This window comes from Danio rerio, chromosome 4 (assembly GCF_052040795.2).
Source record: "Danio rerio strain M-AB ecotype USA chromosome 4, GRCz13ab, whole genome shotgun sequence".
Classification (NCBI taxonomy): domain Eukaryota; kingdom Metazoa; phylum Chordata; class Actinopteri; order Cypriniformes; family Danionidae; genus Danio; species Danio rerio.
This window is the reverse complement of record NC_141024.2, coordinates 65783228-65800845: the sequence shown is the minus strand read 5'-3', so window position 1 is coordinate 65800845 and position 17618 is coordinate 65783228. Positions and strand designations below refer to the sequence as shown.

The 17618-nt window shown below is 40.3% G+C and overlaps 2 protein-coding genes across 2 annotated transcripts in view; both read left to right on the top strand.

Annotated features, from left to right (window-relative positions):
• The window catches only part of LOC147845203 (uncharacterized), a 449333-nt gene that overhangs the window by 274863 nt on the left and 156852 nt on the right, over nt 1-17618 (top strand). The window lies entirely within an intron of this gene.
• si:dkey-29j8.1 lies at nt 439-16913 on the top strand. The gene is made up of 11 exons (NM_001444687.1): nt 439-480; nt 1170-1220; nt 1394-1501; nt 2629-2700; nt 5764-5848; nt 8702-8897; nt 8993-10760; nt 12105-12278; nt 13662-13835; nt 14346-14392; nt 15878-16913. The coding sequence occupies exons 2-11, from the start codon at nt 1177-1179 to the stop codon at nt 16402-16404; spliced, it is 3195 nt and encodes a 1064-aa protein (NP_001431616.1). The 5' UTR covers nt 439-480; nt 1170-1176; the 3' UTR covers nt 16405-16913.

Here is a 17618-nt window from a genome sequence, read left to right as displayed (position 1 = left end):
ATAGAGAGTATCGATAAACAGATATATTGATTAAAATAAGTTTGGAAACAGAAATAGAGAGATAACACATGTACATTCAAATTATGTGTTGCAAACAATAAATAAAAGACAAACTACAACATTTGAACTGAATGTAATGCTGTTTAATGGTTTTCTTGATTTGTCCTCTGTTTAAACATTATTCATTTATATATAAATCTCTAATCTTATTTTAAAGGTTGAACATTGCTGTAAATATTCTTCAGAGACCTCTCAGATTTCATCTTTAATACCTTCTCTAAATCTTCCATCAACACACTCGTCTTCAGGACACGCCCACAGTCAGGAGAGTCTCATGAATATTAATGTCAGTGTCACTCTGTGGAGCCAATAATATTTCAGGATACACCTGTAGATCACACAGGTGTGTTTTAGTAAAGTGAAAGAGTGAAAGAGCTCAGATTGTGTTCCTGCTGCACAAGAGTGTCTGTACTTCTGCATGTGAGTTTAACACTTCTACATTACGCTGATTTGTGGAGATGATGAAGGGTTTATATGTGTGAGTGTGATTTAAATGTCTGATCCTGAAGATCAAATCCTTAAACACAGATTAAACACTGAGTCAAACACGCTCATTTAAACACTGTGTCTCTAAAAGCTTTATTTTTAATCCCTTTAAAGTGTTTGTGCTCTTCTATATCAGACTGACTCAATAGTGTCCAATAATTCAGCATTAAATATAACTCTAAACATTCAGAGTCACCAAATCAAAAGTAAAGTTAAAGCAGACCTTCCAGTTGAACAGGAAGAAAAGCTGCTGAAAAACAACAAGCTGACGATCCTTAAACAACACTGCATTTAACCCTTTACTGTCAGAGTAACTCATTAACCAAATAGCCATTTTAGTAGAGAGACATTTTAATACTCACTAAATCAACAATTGGCTGAACCTGAACTTCTCTTGATAAACTCTATATAACATGCATTTACCTTAAATCAAATGTGAAACAGCTGAGATGTCAGATCAGGGTTAAACCAACTGCATTCATGTTAAGGACTATATATATATATATATATATATATATATATATATATATATATATATATATATATATATATATATATATATATATATATGTATGTATGATTGTTTCCTCAAAGCTCTGCTAATGTCTGCATTGGTGTTTTAGCTGCAGTATGGCAGAGGAGCAAGTAAAGGACTCTCTCTCAGAGAAACAAAGGTATTGACTCTGTTTTTACACCATTATTTCAACATGACAACAGACAGACCTTCAGTCAACTATTAGTTTGTGCTGAATTAAACTGAACAAACTCATATTTGTCTGATAAACTCTTGTAAAGGAGACTGAAGTTTGTCCTGCAGTTTATTCCTCTGGTGTGTTTGTGTGTTCAGTGTGAGATCAGGATCATGTGTGTCCAGCTCTGTGTCTCTGAAGAGTGACAACTCAAAAGGTGGTCGTACTCCAAACTTCAGAGGGAAAACACCATCATCAGTCAAAAGGTATTTAGTGTTTTACATTATTGATCACACTTGGACTGTATTGAACATGTTATTGTGAACCAACAATCCAGAAAATAGCGTCATTAGTAAATGCATCAGTTGTTTGGATTAATCAAATGACTCAATGACTTTTGGTGAATTTAGACATTTACAGACACCTAGTGATGGTTTTAGTTTCTTAATCAGAGTATCTTTTAGACAGGCAAGGGGACAAAACAGGAGCAATCAATCATAATCAAGGGTAATCCACAAAGAGTAATCCAATATCCAGACAGCTAACAATAAACACAAGATTAAAACACAAACCAGCGAAACACGCTCTGAGTGTACATGAACGAGTAACACACCGCTAATCACCAAGAGTACTCCAGTAAACAGAGCTAATGGCTCATTTTGGAGCACTGCTTCATGAAGCTTCAATACCTTTGCAGTTTTTAGTTTTAAATCCGTGAATCAGAGCACATATCAAATGGGTAGAGTCATGTGGTTTCAGTAAACGAGGCTTTTTATGACTTTAATGCTTCGAAACATTTTGGAAATTCAATATTTCTCCACAAGGGGGCGAAAACTTGATCTGCGTAATTTCCACACGAATCACACAAATCCATTCAGTTTGCCCTCCAGAGGTGAATCACTGAACAGGTTTTATAGTTTTACCTGATCTCAGGTCAGTTTAATGAGTTTGTAGATGTTTAATTAGACATTTATAAAATAAAAAGAAATAATAGGTAATAGTCTCTTGTTGTCCCCATGGCGCAGTAAGTAGTGCTGTCGCCTCACAGCAGGAAGGTCGCTGGTTCGAGCCTTGGTTGGGTCAGGTGGCATTTCTGTGTGGAGTTTGCATGTTCTCCCTGCATTTGTGTGGTTTTCTTCAGGATGCTCAGGTTTCCACCACAGTCTAAAGACATGCGGTACAACTCTACTTCAACACACTTACCTGTAGGTCTCAAACAAGCCTGAAGGACTCAATTAGTTTGATTAGGTGTGTAATTTGGGTTGGATTTAAGTTGTGCAGAGTTGTGACCCTCCAGGAACTGAGTTTAAAAAGTGGCTAATGAGGTGTAGAGTGCCTCTAGTGTGTCTGGTGCTGACAGTGACACCAAATAAAATTAATTTTGTCATTCTAGGTTTTTTCATTTAGGGAAGTCAAAACATCCTCCATCAAACCTCAGAGAGAAAACACCATCATCTGCTGAAAGGTATTTTGTGTTTTACATTTTGGTCATTAGTGGTTGGAACCTTTAGGAACCTCATGACCTGATTTGATTTTAAATCCATAATGATTCTTAATTTAGTTTTCCTAGATTTTCTGCTGTACATGTATGTCTTTGAAACTTTGAATTTCAAACAGGAAACCTACTTTTCTGTGCTTATGTTTAATAAATTGAATCTATAACAACTCTAGGTTTCACTTTTGGGTGTGGAAGAAAGTTTAACAGCATATTGAAATCAGCCACAAAAAAGAACAAAACAGAAGCACCAGATAATTACAGACTCTTATTATCTGGTGCTTTTGTTTCGTTTTGTGGCTGGCTTCAATATGAATGAATAATCACAGATGTTATTCATCTGTCCAAATAAAGCTAATTCTGCAGGATGCATCTGTGTGCCTATTAGCTGTTTTTATGTTTGAGCTCACGCAGACCCGCATGTTGCTGTCTAATCTGAATACAGAATTGATTTCAGATCTTTTAGAAAACATTTTAGGAATAAAACAAAAGAATACTTCAATAGTCACGAAAGTGGTGTGCAATCAGGTAGATCTGAGGATTACAGTGGTGGCCTATACATTGCCTCTGGGCACTTGGAGCCCTGGCTCCTCCACAACGTGCCCTATCACAATTGTGCTGGTTTGTCCCCTGGGATGTCCGTGCTTTCACTCATTGACACGGGAGATCAGATGCCCATCACAGCATCAGAGGGTGAGTTGTCATGTTCAGATGACAGACCAAGCTCGGTCACCCACCATCTGGGGTGCAATGCACGGTTATGGATCTAGAATCAGGCATGATGGCTGTGCTTTCCCAGGCTGCTTTGGCGGTAGGGCTGAAGATGGCTTGTCCCCCTAGTCCCACTGTCGGACCGACTAGAGGGGGAGCTGATGTGAGATAAATCATTTCAGACCCCTGTTCCCATCTTCCAGGGAGCATACAGGGAGCTCAAACAGGTATGGAGAATGTTTTTACCTCACACGCTTCTACCGTAACCTCACTCGATGGCGGTACAAAGCTTTTGCCTAGATGGTAGGCACCGCCACCTGGAGGGGTAAGCTGAGATCCTTGGGTGGGTTTTCTGAGTCTCTCACAGCCAGAGCTCACACTGCTGTGGGCATTGCCTCTTCGGCCCTGCACCATGGTACCACAGCACCACAGGTGGCCGACTATACTCTCATGACCTCAAAATCGGCCGTCTGAGCCATGGAGAAGATGATGGCCACACAGTGGTTCAAGATCACCACCCTTGGCTTACCCTGGGAGACATGTGTCACACTGCCTGAGCTTGTTTTCTTCACATGCCTATATATCACAGGCCTATTTGGTGACACTGTCTACCAAGCAGTCCTCAGTGGTAAAAGAAAAGCTGAGCACAATGAAACAGGTCATCTTCCTGAGGTCACCTGTTTCCAGAGTTTACTGGCGTGTTTTTCACGACAGTTAAAGCCGCAGCCACCCGTCTTGCGTGTGCAGAATGAAGACGGTGCTGCCCTGTCTGATACAGTTTGACAGGATTACAATGGTCTTACTGAAGTTTTTCCAGAGGTTCCTCAGCCATATTAGGTTGCAGCCACTATCTCGCTGCTCAGATTGTTCCAATTTGACCACTTCACCACTGGCTTCACAGTCAAGATCCCAGATGGGCATGGTGTGCAGGGATGCACAGGGTGACCATCACCTCGCTGTGATGCCGCACCTTCAGTCCCTGGATGGATCTGGCCTTCTACGGGCCTGGGTGCCCTTAAACAAGTGTCCACAACAAACAAGTGATGTCTGGACTTAAACAAGGAAACATTTAGTCTGTCACTAAAAAATCTAATAGACATCTAAGAATAACCCAACACTAGACAAATACACAGATTAGACAGACTTGACATGTGTAGTTGTTAATTCCAAATTTAGCCTTATTTTAGCCAAGCCATCTTTGATGGGATGTCTATTAGTCTTCTATTAAACACAAAAATGTGCTTATTAAGATACTATAGTTGTCCCAGATATAAGATAATATTAGAAATTAGCCTGGAGTCATGACGCACAAGACGCAAGCTCAACCATGCAAGTTGACGTGTTCTCCCAGCAGCTCACACTCCTGGGAGAATAGAAACTCCACCCCAGCATGGTCCAGGTAATACGAGTGCACTTCAGGGAAGCCCAGGTCATCCTGCTTACTTCTCGCAAGTCTGCTCATCAGCAGTCGCTTTTTTCCCTGCTCTGTACAGATGCTCTCAGCTGACTCCGAGGCTTAAGCAGTATGCATTTTTCCCTCAGTGATCCTGCTCACACAGACCCTGTGAAAGGTCAGGGAGAAAGAGCAGAAGGTCTTGCTTGTTGCGCCTCCAAGGTTCAACCTGACCTTGTTGTTTCTGAACTCGCACTCCTCGCGATGACCCCTCCTTGACTAATTCCCGAGGAATCACTTCTTTTCTTAGAGATAGGGCAACCTCTGGGGCAACAATCCCATATCCGTCCCTAAGTCACCGAGCATTTCCCCTTTTCAGGGAGATTTGTGTCTTCTCTACCCGCTAACCAACATATCATATGAAGCGCATATACTTATACTTATTGTCACCAGGTCTCCCCTTTGGGTAGCAAGTCACCTTCGTACCACCCTTCCTCATATTTTCCTAGGTAAAAAGTTAACATTTGACACCCTAAATTTTAAACTATTCCCATACTCTGGTAATTCTAGGTCTAGGGATACATTTAGAAGGTTGCACTTTTGGTGATATTGTGTGCTCATGCTGTGCTTGGCAAACTTCACACCTTACACCAAATGCACAACAGTCTCAGCTGCTGTGGTGTTTTCCACACACTCTCCCAAAAGCATCTCTTCTAGACACAAGTCAATGTTCCCGACCTGATGGGGAACGTCCTGGTTATGTCTGTAATTTATCAACTCAATTTAATTTGTGACACATCAATGGACCAATTGCACAAGTTCACTGTCTTGACTGTCTCCTTATCATGAGGTCTACAGAACATTTAGTATTTTAATGTCTTTGAGATATGCCTGTATTTGTTTGTCTCAGTGGTTTTATTTGTTAACAGTTTTCAATATGAGTTACCAGATTCAAGAAACAAGACTCACAGAAGCCAAAAGAGTTTCAGGGGCCATCTCCAGAAGATCTTCGAGGTGGGAAAAATTTATTCAATTTCATATTAGAACAGACAATATGTTTATTAAAAAGATCTTGCTTCTGTAAAACATGTCATTTGTAAATGTTATTTTTCATGTATTTCTTTTTTTGAAGAATTACAATGTATTTGTTTAGTAAAGAATAATTGACTTTAGTTCATTGAGTTATTAGAAAATAATACACACCTATGATACTGTGACATCCCCGGCACATTCCTGCTCACCCAATCATCTATCTTCTTTACAAACCACCTCCATCCAATCCCGTGAATTCTCACCAGCCTTCTAATGACCTGCACCCATTTCCCATCACCAAAGGACACTGTATAAACTGACCTTCTCTCAGTCGTCAGCTCGTATTAAAGTCAGATAGTTGCCCTCATCTTCACTCCTTCGGCTTTTCCCTTTTTTCCATGGATGTTCCTTATGAGTCTTCGAGTCCTTTATACTGATCAAGGGAAGTTATTATTCTTATCTGATGTTCATTAGAGGATCTGCTATTACTATGATGAACTGTGTGCTTGTATACTCATCAATGGATGATCATTACATGCTTTCTGATCATTCTCATCGATCTAGAGGGATGCTTACAGTTGTGTAGAGTTAACCAGAAGATCAGCTATCTACTAGATCACAGGTGTTAAACTCAGTTCCAAAAGGGCCGCAGCTCTGCACAGTTTAGTTCCAACCCTAATTAAACACACCTGATCAAACTAATTCAGTCCTTCAGGCTTGTTTGAAACCTACAGGTAAGTGTGTTGGAGCAGGGTTGGAACTAAACTGTGCATGGCTTCGGCCCTTCAGGAATTGAGTTTGACACACCCCTGTACTAGATGAACTGTGTACCTGTATACTCACCTGCTGAGTCTCCTACAAGCGAACTATCAGTGAGATCATTTATTTCTGCTATTGACACTTTCATTTTTACAGAAGATTGCTACAGCCTTAAAGGTGCAGTAGGTGACTTCAGAAAACATTTGTTGTTTTGCTGGTTGAAAGTCTCTTCACAGTCCAATAGTAATGATTACAGTAAATGATCTAAATGTGTTTATATGTATCTTTATATTCTAGGTAAAGCATAAAACTAAAAAATGTTTATCCGATAGGCAGGTCAGACTGTCTGTCAGCAAATGGAGATTCCGACTTCTGCGCACCTGTTCACGAAGATCCGCCATTAGCGCGTGCCCGTCTGCATCACAAACGCATGCACTCCGAGCGAGCTGCGGGCCGCTCGCAGATGCCGAGTCGGAGCCGGAGGCGCCGAAGGACAGCCGAGCTCGGGCAGATTACTGTAAAGCCAGGCGCAGGTGTAACTCGCCCTTAAAGCGGCTGCGCGGTCACGAGACGGACCAGGAGAAATCAAAAGCTGAATTGAAACTTTTAAAAACCTGAATCAATACTGGAGTTACTTTAGCACGCTGGAGGAAGGATGACACCATGACTGAAGTATCACTGTTAGACAGGTCATGTTCTGTTTTGAAACTATTTTATGTCAGATTGTGTTGTTATGAATGACTTATATGCACAGACGTGTTGTTCAGCCACTTAAATCTCCTGGTGAAAGATTGACGTGATTATTTTCAGTTTCATAAGGTTTTTTGACAGCATCTATAATGTAGATTTATATTTAGTTTAACAACAAAACACCAGTAAATAGCGCTATTCCGCCTAACTGCTCTATTGAGCTGAAGTTGCTTTTATATTCACATTGGGTAATTTTTGAACAATGATAGCCTTCCTATACTGTTTATCATGCTACTCTGAATATTCGCTCTGAAATAGCATGTAAGTGTGGCAAAGTAATACATGTAATTCATGCACGGCGCTGGCACTAACTAACTGGCAAATGATATGAACTAGTGGGTTGTCTGTCGGCCGCTGTGACGAGGTGCGCGCGCTCACGATTTCAGAGGGTGTGGCTTTGAATCACAGTCCCTCCCCGCCGTCCAAAGATAATATGCTAAGCGGTTAGCATTTTGGCAGATCACCTACTGCACCTTTAATATGAACCTTTAAGTTCTCACTGTGATCAGCGACTTTGTTTTGAATAAATACTGCGAAAAGAGAACCATCTCTGTCTTCCTTGTCTACCAGCGTGACAGATACTCATGATGATGTCATTATACCTCTAGTGTGCATTATTTCCTAATAATTCAAAGCATCTGAGACCGCTATTCCACACATGGCACAAAATGATTTTATGTTTAAAAGACACTTGAAAAAAAGATGGCTTAGATAAAACAAGGCCAAATTTAGGTTGTCACTGAAAAATTTAATAGACACCTAAGAATAGCTCAAGTCAACAAATACACCGATTAGACAGACTTAACATGTGTAGTCATTATTTCCAAATTTAACCTTATTTTAGTCAAACAATTTTTAATTTGATGTCTTGTAGACTTCAATGAAACACCAAACATATGCTTGATTGGATACTATGGTTTCCACAGCTTAAGCCACAGTTCAGATGTTGTAATTCAGACATTTGTCAAGTTTTTGTTCTCAAACTGCTCCTCTGTGTAGGACTAGTTTCTTACATAGCTCATCCAAAGTCTTCTGTTATGTTTTACTGTGTTTCAATTGTTGTCGCTGTGACATAACTGAAATCATTCAGCATAGTGATATAGAAATGTAATGTGCAAAAAGCCTGCCTGAACAATTTAACTATGTGTTTATCTGAAGATAACAGAACACTGTAAAATGTTTTTCAGCCAATCAGAATTGAGCACTTAAAGACCTGTGTTATAATATATTTTCAATTATTAAATAACTTTTTTGGATTTACAACTGTGTGTCATTAGATGTCTTTCTGATATAGTGGTCTTCTCTTTTTTTTTTTTTTAAATATAGAATCTTGAGAGTAAAATTATCAAGTTTGTTAAGAAAGAACTGAAAAACTTCAGGAAAATCTTACAAAATGAAAACAGACAGGAGTTTGTAAAGGAGTTTAATGAGAACAGTAGCGGAATCACAGAAGCAGCTCTTGATCTCACACTCTTCTTCCTGAGAGAGATGAAGCAAGATCAAGCTGCTGATACTCTCCAGGGTAAGAGACTCATGGCCGTCAGTCAGACTGACAATTACAAATATAGCTGGAAAAGTCAAGACTAAAACTCTCTGTTTCTTTGCTCCTGTGTTTAGGTGAGCTGCTCTACATTAATCAGCTTAAATGTAGCCTGAAGAAGAAATATCAAAGTGTGTTTGAAGGAATTGCTCAGCAAGGAGACTCCACACTTCTGAATAACATCTACACAGATCTCTATATCACTCAGGGTGCGAGTGAACAGGTCAACACTGAACATGAGATCAGACAGATTGAAGCTGCGTCCAGACGTCATCAGTCACTAGAGATACAGGTTGAATGCAAACATTTGTTTGAAGCAGCTGAACAAGACGAGCAGATCAGAACTGTCCTGACAAAAGGAGTTGCCGGCATCGGGAAATCAGTCTCTGTGCAAAAGTTTGTTCTGGATTGGGCTGAAGGGAAAGAAAATCAAGACATCAGCTTCATATTTCCTCTTCCATTCAGAGAGATGAACTTAAAGGAGAAAGAAAGACAAAGTTTAAAAGACCTCATAACTCAGTTTTTCCCAGAGACTAAAGGACTGAACCTTACAAGAAGCACACGATTCAAAGTCCTGTTCATCCTTGATGGATTGGATGAATGTCGTCTTCCTCTGAACTTTGCTGGTAATGAGACGTGTCGTGATGTATCTTCAGTAGTCTCTCTGGATGTTCTCCTGACGAACCTCATCAAGGGAAATCTGCTTCCTTCTGCTCTCATCTGGATCACCAGCAGACCAGCAGCTGCCAGTAAGATTCCTGCTGACTGTATCGACCGGCTGACAGAGATACGAGGATTCAATGATACCCAAAAGGAGGAGTACTTCAGAAAGAGACTCACAGATCAGAATCAGGCCAGAGAAATCATTGATCACATTAAACAGTCAAAGAGTCTCTTTATTATGTGCCACATCCCAGTCCTCTGCTGGATTTCAGCCACTGTTCTCCAGAACATACTGAAACTGAAACACAGGGCTCATGCTGAAACACTGCAGGAATCTCCCAAGACTCTAACACAGATGTACACACACTTTCTCCGCTTTCAGATCCAGCAGAGCAGAAGAAAGTATGATGGAGAAAACACAGCAGATGTCTCCTGGGATCCAAACCTCATCCTTTCACTGGGGAAACTGGCCTTCCAGCAGCTGGAAAGAAACAATGTGATCTTCTATGAGAGCGATCTGAAAGACTGTGGCATTGACGTCTATAAGGCATCAGTGTACTCAGGCATGTGTACCCAGATCTTTAAGGAGGAGACGGGAATCATTCTTGGTACCATGTACTGCTTTCTTCACCTGAGCATTCAGGAGTTCATTGCAGCCCTTTATCAACATCTGATACTAGACAACAACAAGAAACAAGCAGAAAAAAGCAGAAATAAAGTCATGATTAACTTGCTGAAGACAGCAGTAGACAAGGCTCTGGAAAGTGAGAATGGACATCTGGACCTTTACCTTCGCTTTCTTCTCAGTCTGTCACTCCAGTCTAATCGACAACTCTTACGAGGCCTGTTGACACAGCAGGATGACAGAGACCAGAGCAAAGAAGAAATAATTGCCTACATCAAGCAGAAACTTGAAGGGAATCTGTCTCCAGAGAGATCCATCAATCTGTTCTACTGTCTGAATGAACTTAATGATCAAACTCTGCTGAAACAGATTCAGTCTCACCTCAGTAGAGGAAGTCTGTCATCTGCTCGCCTTTCACCTGCCCAGTGGTCTGCTCTGGTCTTTGTGTTGTTGACCTCAGAGGAGGAGCTGGAGGAGTTTGAGCTTCAGAAATTTCAGAGATCAGACGAGTGTCTCATCAGACTATCAGCAGTCATCAAAACCTCCAAAAGAGCTCTGTAAGTGCCATGTTTACTTGCAGCCTCGCGTTTGATTCATTCATAAAAGCAGAACACGCAGGATTCAGCACATAAATTCACCAGTTACTCCACAAATACATGCAAGTGAGTGTCTGGTGAACTTAGAGAAGAACAGATTCAACTTTATAGTTACTTTTACCATGTGTATCTGATATGAATAAAACACATCAGCAAATGATATTTGAGTGGATTATTAGACTTTCATAGACTTTCTTGTGTGTTTCACAGACTCTAAATGTCTTGTTTTACTAGTGCTTGTGTGTATTTACATGTAAATGTTTATCTAAAACAAAAAAAAAATCATTAGGCGGTTAAAACGCTGCATAATTGTGATGATATGACACGTTTTTCTCTGGCTCAGCACCAGTCAACACACCTGCTGTTGAACTCCCTCCTTATCCCTGTATGAGGCGCCGAAATCTGTATCAGTAAGTGAGAGAGACCTAGTTCACGCCGCGTGTTTTTCATTAATCAAACGTCCTTGTGTTGTGCGACACAACAAATCGATAATGAAATTCAATTTTGAAATTCACTGCCAACCCTTTGAGTAATCAATTTTTATTAATTTAATTGATTCGTTGTTGCAGCCCAAATACAAATATCTGTCATTTCCCGGTACAGGATCCTGCAAGATCCTGCTCAAATTAAGCTCTAATTTATATCAATTTCTATATTTATAATGTCCCGCTGGCCGGCAACTTACACAACTTTTTTTGAAGTGTTGTGAATGAAAATGTGCTGGGACGAATGTCCTCATGTGCCCAATAGAAACAAGGCAGCCAGCAATCACAGAGGAAAACACTCCATGGCAACGTTGCTGTAACTTTCACTCATTGGAAAATGTTTCTCTCCCTGCGTCAAGCTCAGCTGATGTCCCTCCCCCAAGAGCCATATACCCCACTGTGATTAGTGGGCTTGTTCAGCTCCACAAACAAAACTGTAAAGTGCCGTACATATCAAACTCACCGCACTAACATTAAACTTTCAAATTAAGGCGAGGGCCACAAACTATCATCCCGTGAAGGACCGTGAGTTTGAGACCCCTGCTGTAGAAGCAGCGCACGGCCCCCACACAGCCCCCTATTGACGAGCACTCACAACTACAGCTGTCAAATAAAAGTACAGGTACTAAAAAAATTCATAATCGTATTGTTTTGAGAGCTAGGGTATCGCTATGCTTTTATAATATCGGTACATTGTGCTACTCTACTGTTAGTACATACAACCATAAGGGTGGAAGCTGGTGTCCTTTTCATGAGCAAGCATTGTTAATCAGTGAGGTCCCAGATGACCACATCAATATTGTGTTTGTCCTCTACACAGGCTACAGTGCTGTAATCTCACTGTTCAGTGCTGTGAGAGTATTTCTTCAGTTCTACAATCCTCAAACTGTGTGCTGAGAGAGCTGGACCTGAGTAACAATGACCTGCAGGATTCAGGAGTGAAGAAGCTCTCTGATGGACTGAAGAGTCAACAATGTAAACTGGAGACACTGAGGTAAATACTCTTCCACTCAACAGCAACTCCAAACAGAGAGTTACATACTGGTTTAACAAATATAGAAGCCCCTTTCCCCCCTCAGTGTGTTGGCAGATTACACTTTAGATTATACTAGATTATACACTTTACACTAGATTTATATGGGTGTGATTTTATTCATACCTATACAAATGTATGCATAAAAATACATTTAAAAGCATTACTGAGTAAAATAAAATAAAAAATGTGTAAAATACTTTTTCTAATAGACAGAAATATGACTGTATTTAAAGGTTATTTAGATGAATTGCCTATAAATTATGTTCCCATATTTTATATGTTTATATATTTTGGGTAACACTTTACAATAAGGTTCATTAGTTAATGCATTTACTAATATGAACTAATCATGAACAACACTTGTACAGCATTTATTAATCATAATTGAACATTTACAATTGCATTTTTAGCATCCAAACTCATGCTTGTTAACATTAGTTAATGCACCATGAGTTAACATGCACTCACAATAAACAACTGTATTTTCAATAGCTAACGTTAACTAACATGAACAAATGCAGTAGTAAATGTGTTGTTCATTATTTGTTCATGTTAGTAAATGCATTAAGTAACATTAACTAATGAACCTTATTGTAAAGTGTGACCTATTTTTGTTTATATTTGCATTTGTTTATTGCAAAAATATATTTAAGAATTTGTCAGATGTTCTGGCAATCCTGTCTAAGTAAATAAATAACAGTGATGAAGACAAAGTGAACCCTGTGGGGTCTGTAGGGTTTTGGGCCCTAGTGAGGTTTTGACCTGCTCTGATGTTTGTGCTGTTTGCAGTTTTCCTGAAAACATATAAAAGTCTCATCACAGTCTTATTATCTAAACTGAAGAAGTTTCTTGGCCTTGTTAACATTTGGACTCAAAAATGGATTGACTACATCTCTAGTGACTGTCAGACAAGAGACAAAGACACCAAGAGATTGAGTTTGTGTGTGTTTAGTTTATTTACAATATTGTCCACAATATAATCTAAATATGATCTAAAGATGATCTAAATATAAATAATGGAAATCAGGTTATTTTTAATTACTCTTTATACTTCAAGATTTCCTTCTGAGGTCAAATGTGTCTTATTCCTCACAGCAGACTTTACAGCTTCATGTGATGTCTTATGAACTATTTCTCTGTACACTTCTACAGATGATGTTGAGTCCTTGTTGAGTGTGTGAGTGTGTGTGTTTGCTGATGTGATTAATAAGGAGAGCTAATCAGGATGTGTGTGTTCATCACTGCTGTTGACATGAGCAGAAACAGCAGTCAGCATCTTCACAACACAAAAAGATGTGTGATTGTCCAACTGTGTGATGTGGACTATTGCTGTGTTTGTAGATTGTCTGGCTGTATGGTGACAGAGGAAGGCTGTGGTTTTCTGTCTTCAGCTCTGACTTCAAACCCCTCACACCTGAGAGAGCTGGATCTGAGCTACAATCATCCAGGAGATTCAGGAGTCAAGCTGCTCTCTGAACAACTGGAGGATCCAAACTACACACTGGACAAACTCAAGTATGTGGAGCAGCACTGCCTTTTTTATTGTGAATATAAATAAGAAGATACTTTGATACTTCACTGCTCTTCTAGTCTCCAGATATTAATCAAAGCTGTTAAATATGTCAGTGCACTGGGGCAGTTCTCACATTAAGCGTGATATTATATCTCATATTAACACTGTACAGTTTCAGCATTGTAGTTGAGCAGTGAAACTTGTTCTCTACATTTCTCCTGAAGAACTGTACAGTATCAGGTCAGAAATGTGTGTGTGTGTACTGACTGAAGGACAACCTGTGTGTGTGTGTGTGTGTGTGTGTGAGTGTGTGTGTGTAAGCGTGTGTGTGTACTGACTGAAGGACAACCTGTGTGTGTGTGTGTGTGTGTGTGTGAGTGTGTGTGTGTGTGTGTGTGCGTGCGTGCGTGCGTGTTTGTGTGTGTGTACTGACTGAAGGACAACCTGTGTGTGTGTGTGTTATAAGCTGATGTGTGTGTACTGACTGAATGTGAATCTGTGTGTGTTTACAGTCTGGATCATGGAGGAGAGAAGAGGATTACAGCAGGACCACACAAATGTACGACTACTACACGAACACACACACGCACACACACACGTGCACACACACACATTCTCTCTCTCGCTCTCTCTCTCTCTCTCTCTCTCACACACACACACACACTCATTTTTTCACATTTAAGGTGTTTTATTGGCATGACAAATAACTGTACATTGGTATTGTCAAAGCAGTACAGCGTCGCTGCATATAAACAAGACAAAAGGGCAGTAGTGCAAACAGATATGAACATAAAAACAGAGAAAACAGATAAGAAGAAAATAAAATAACAAATAAAAATAGATTAATGGTAATAAAAGAGGATAAAGGTGATGACTGTTATCAACAGTAAGTCCACAAGTAAAGAGTTCCAGTGTTGTGTGTTGGAGACAGTGGAGCGGATCATTGTGGGTTCCTCAGACGGTGGCAGGAGTGCACAAACTCAGCTGCTAACACACAGCAGTACACACACACTTCCCCAGTAAGATGGGCAGATTCTCACTGTTCAGCAGGGACTCAAAGTTTTTGTGTGTGTGTGTGAGTTTTGGGTAGAACTTCTCCCGGATCTCAGAGTATTTAATGCACTCAGTGAGGAAGTGCAGCTCCGTCTCCATCAGCTGCTGAGGGCAGTGTGGGCACAGCCACTCCTCCACCGGCAGCCATGTTTGTCTGTGCCGGCCCGTCTCTATAGCCATCTGGTGTCCGTTAAGTCTGTATCTGCTCTGGGTGTTCCTCAGACCTTCATCTGTCAAGATAGTCTGTGTGAAGATAGTCTGCCAGAGTATATCATCTCTTCAGGGCCAGATAACACTGCATTTTGCTTTGCAGTTGTGTTTGAGTGTCCCAGTGGTGTGTGTAGCTGTTCTTGATCTGGTGTGTGATCTGAGTCAGTGGCAGGAGTGTGTCCTCAAGAGACGTCTCAGAGACCCTGAACGCACACACTCTCTTACACACTGAGACACTTTCAGACACGCACACACACACACTCTCTCTCTCTCTCTTTCTTCTCTCTCTCTCTCAAACACACACTCAAACACAAACAATATCGCTCTCACAAACACACACATGCTCTCTCACACTCTCTCAAACACACACACACACACATACATACACAACACACAAACACATGCTTCTACACACTCTCACACTCAAACACACTCTCACACACACACACACTATCGCTCTCACAAACATACACAACACACACGCAATTGCTCTCACAAATACTCACATACACACACACTCATGCACACACACAATCTCACTCTCTCACACACATACTCACACATACACACACACACATGCGCGCACTCACACACAAACACATGCTCTCACACACTCTCTCAAACACTCAGACCCATACAATTACACACACACACACACACACACACACTATCACTCTCACAAACACACACATACACAACACACACAATTGCTCTCACACACACACACACACACACACACACACACAGCTGTGGTTATAAATGTGTGTGTTCTTGTGTTCAGATGTCTGTTTCCTCACTCTGGATCCAAACACAGCACACACTCGTCTCATTCTGTCTGAGGAGAACAGAGAGGTGAAGTGTGTGAGAGAGAATCAGCCGTATCCTGATCATCCACACAGATTTGATTATTATCTTCAGGTGTTGTGCAGAGAGAGTGTGTGTGGACGCTGTTACTGGGAGATTGACTGGAGTGGAGATGATGGTGTGTGTATATCAGTGTCATATAAGAGCATCAGGAGGAAGAGAGGAGGTGCTGAGTGTGCGTTTGGACGTAATGCTCAGTCCTGGAGTTTGATCTGTTCTTCCTCCAGTTTCACATTCAGACACAATAACTCACACACGGATCTCACAGTGAAGCCGCTCAGCAGGAGAATAGGAGTGTTTGTGGATCACAGTGCAGGAACTCTGATCTTCTACGACATCTATAGAGACACAATGAGCCTCATCCACTCAGTCCAGACCACATTCACTGAGCCGCTCTGCCCTGGGTTTTATGTTAGTTATGGATCATCAGTGAAACTGAGCTAAAGACTGATGAGAGATTTACCCAGAATCCTCTGCAGAAGCAGTCAGCAGCAGTGTGTGCGTGTGTGCACGCGTGTGTGTTTGTCTGTGTGTGTGTGTGTGTCTGTGTGTGAGAGAGAGAGAGAGAGAGAGAGAGAGACAGACTGTGTGTGTGTTTCTCAGTCTTCATCAGTGTCATCATTGATGTTGATGAAGTGTCCTCCAGAATGCTGCTGTGTTCAGATCAGCTCATTCTTGTCTACAGATTGATCTTCTTCATTGTTTCTCTGTTGTTTGAGCACAAATAATAAAAGTCAATGTCAAATCCACTGCTGATATTAGAATGTGATGATGAACATGGAAATGTCTGAATCCTGTCTGAATCTCTGTCAAATCTTGAATCAACTGTAGAGAAATCCAGCAGCTCAATGCATAAAGGAGAAATGAAGTGTGACGTTTGTTTCTGCTCTTCTGATCTTCTTCTTCTTCATGATTTGACTTGAACTGAACAATAAAAACACATTTATTCCAGTATTTATTGATCTGTTCATGTTAGTTGATGACAGTAAAGTTGTTCTCTGTTAGTTCTTGTTGACTCTCAGTGCAATAACTGATGCCCCAGCTAGAAATTTTTAGTTCTATACATGTTCTGAGAATATTACCAAGCAATGTTGCATTACTGTTTTCGGCGGCTAGTTTTCTTTAAGTTCCCAGAATGTTTTCTTTAATGGTTGGAAAACATTTTCTAGAAACATTCTAACCACATTCGCGGGTAAAAATTTTACATTATATTCTAACATTCGTATAAAATTTTTACCGGCAAGTTTTCTTTAAGTTCCCAGAATGTTCTCTTTTATGGTAGATAAACATTCTCTAGAAATATTCTAACCACATTCGCTGGTAACAATTTTAGAACATTATATTCTAACATTCTTATAACATTATTAGTGGCTAGTTTTCTTTAAGTTCCCAGAATGTTCTCTTTAATGGTAGGAAAACATTCTCTAAATACATTCTAAATACGTTTCTAAGTAACATTCTTGCAACATTATTACAACGTTTAATAATTGTTTTATTTTACTTCCTAAAACATTCTCTTAAAAGATAGGAAAACATTCTCTAAAACATTGTAACCACATTTGGAGGGTAACATTGTCAGAACCTAATTAGGGCTAGTTTTAGTTTGGTTCACAGAATGTTCTTTTAAAAGATAGGTAAACATTCTCTAAACATTTTAA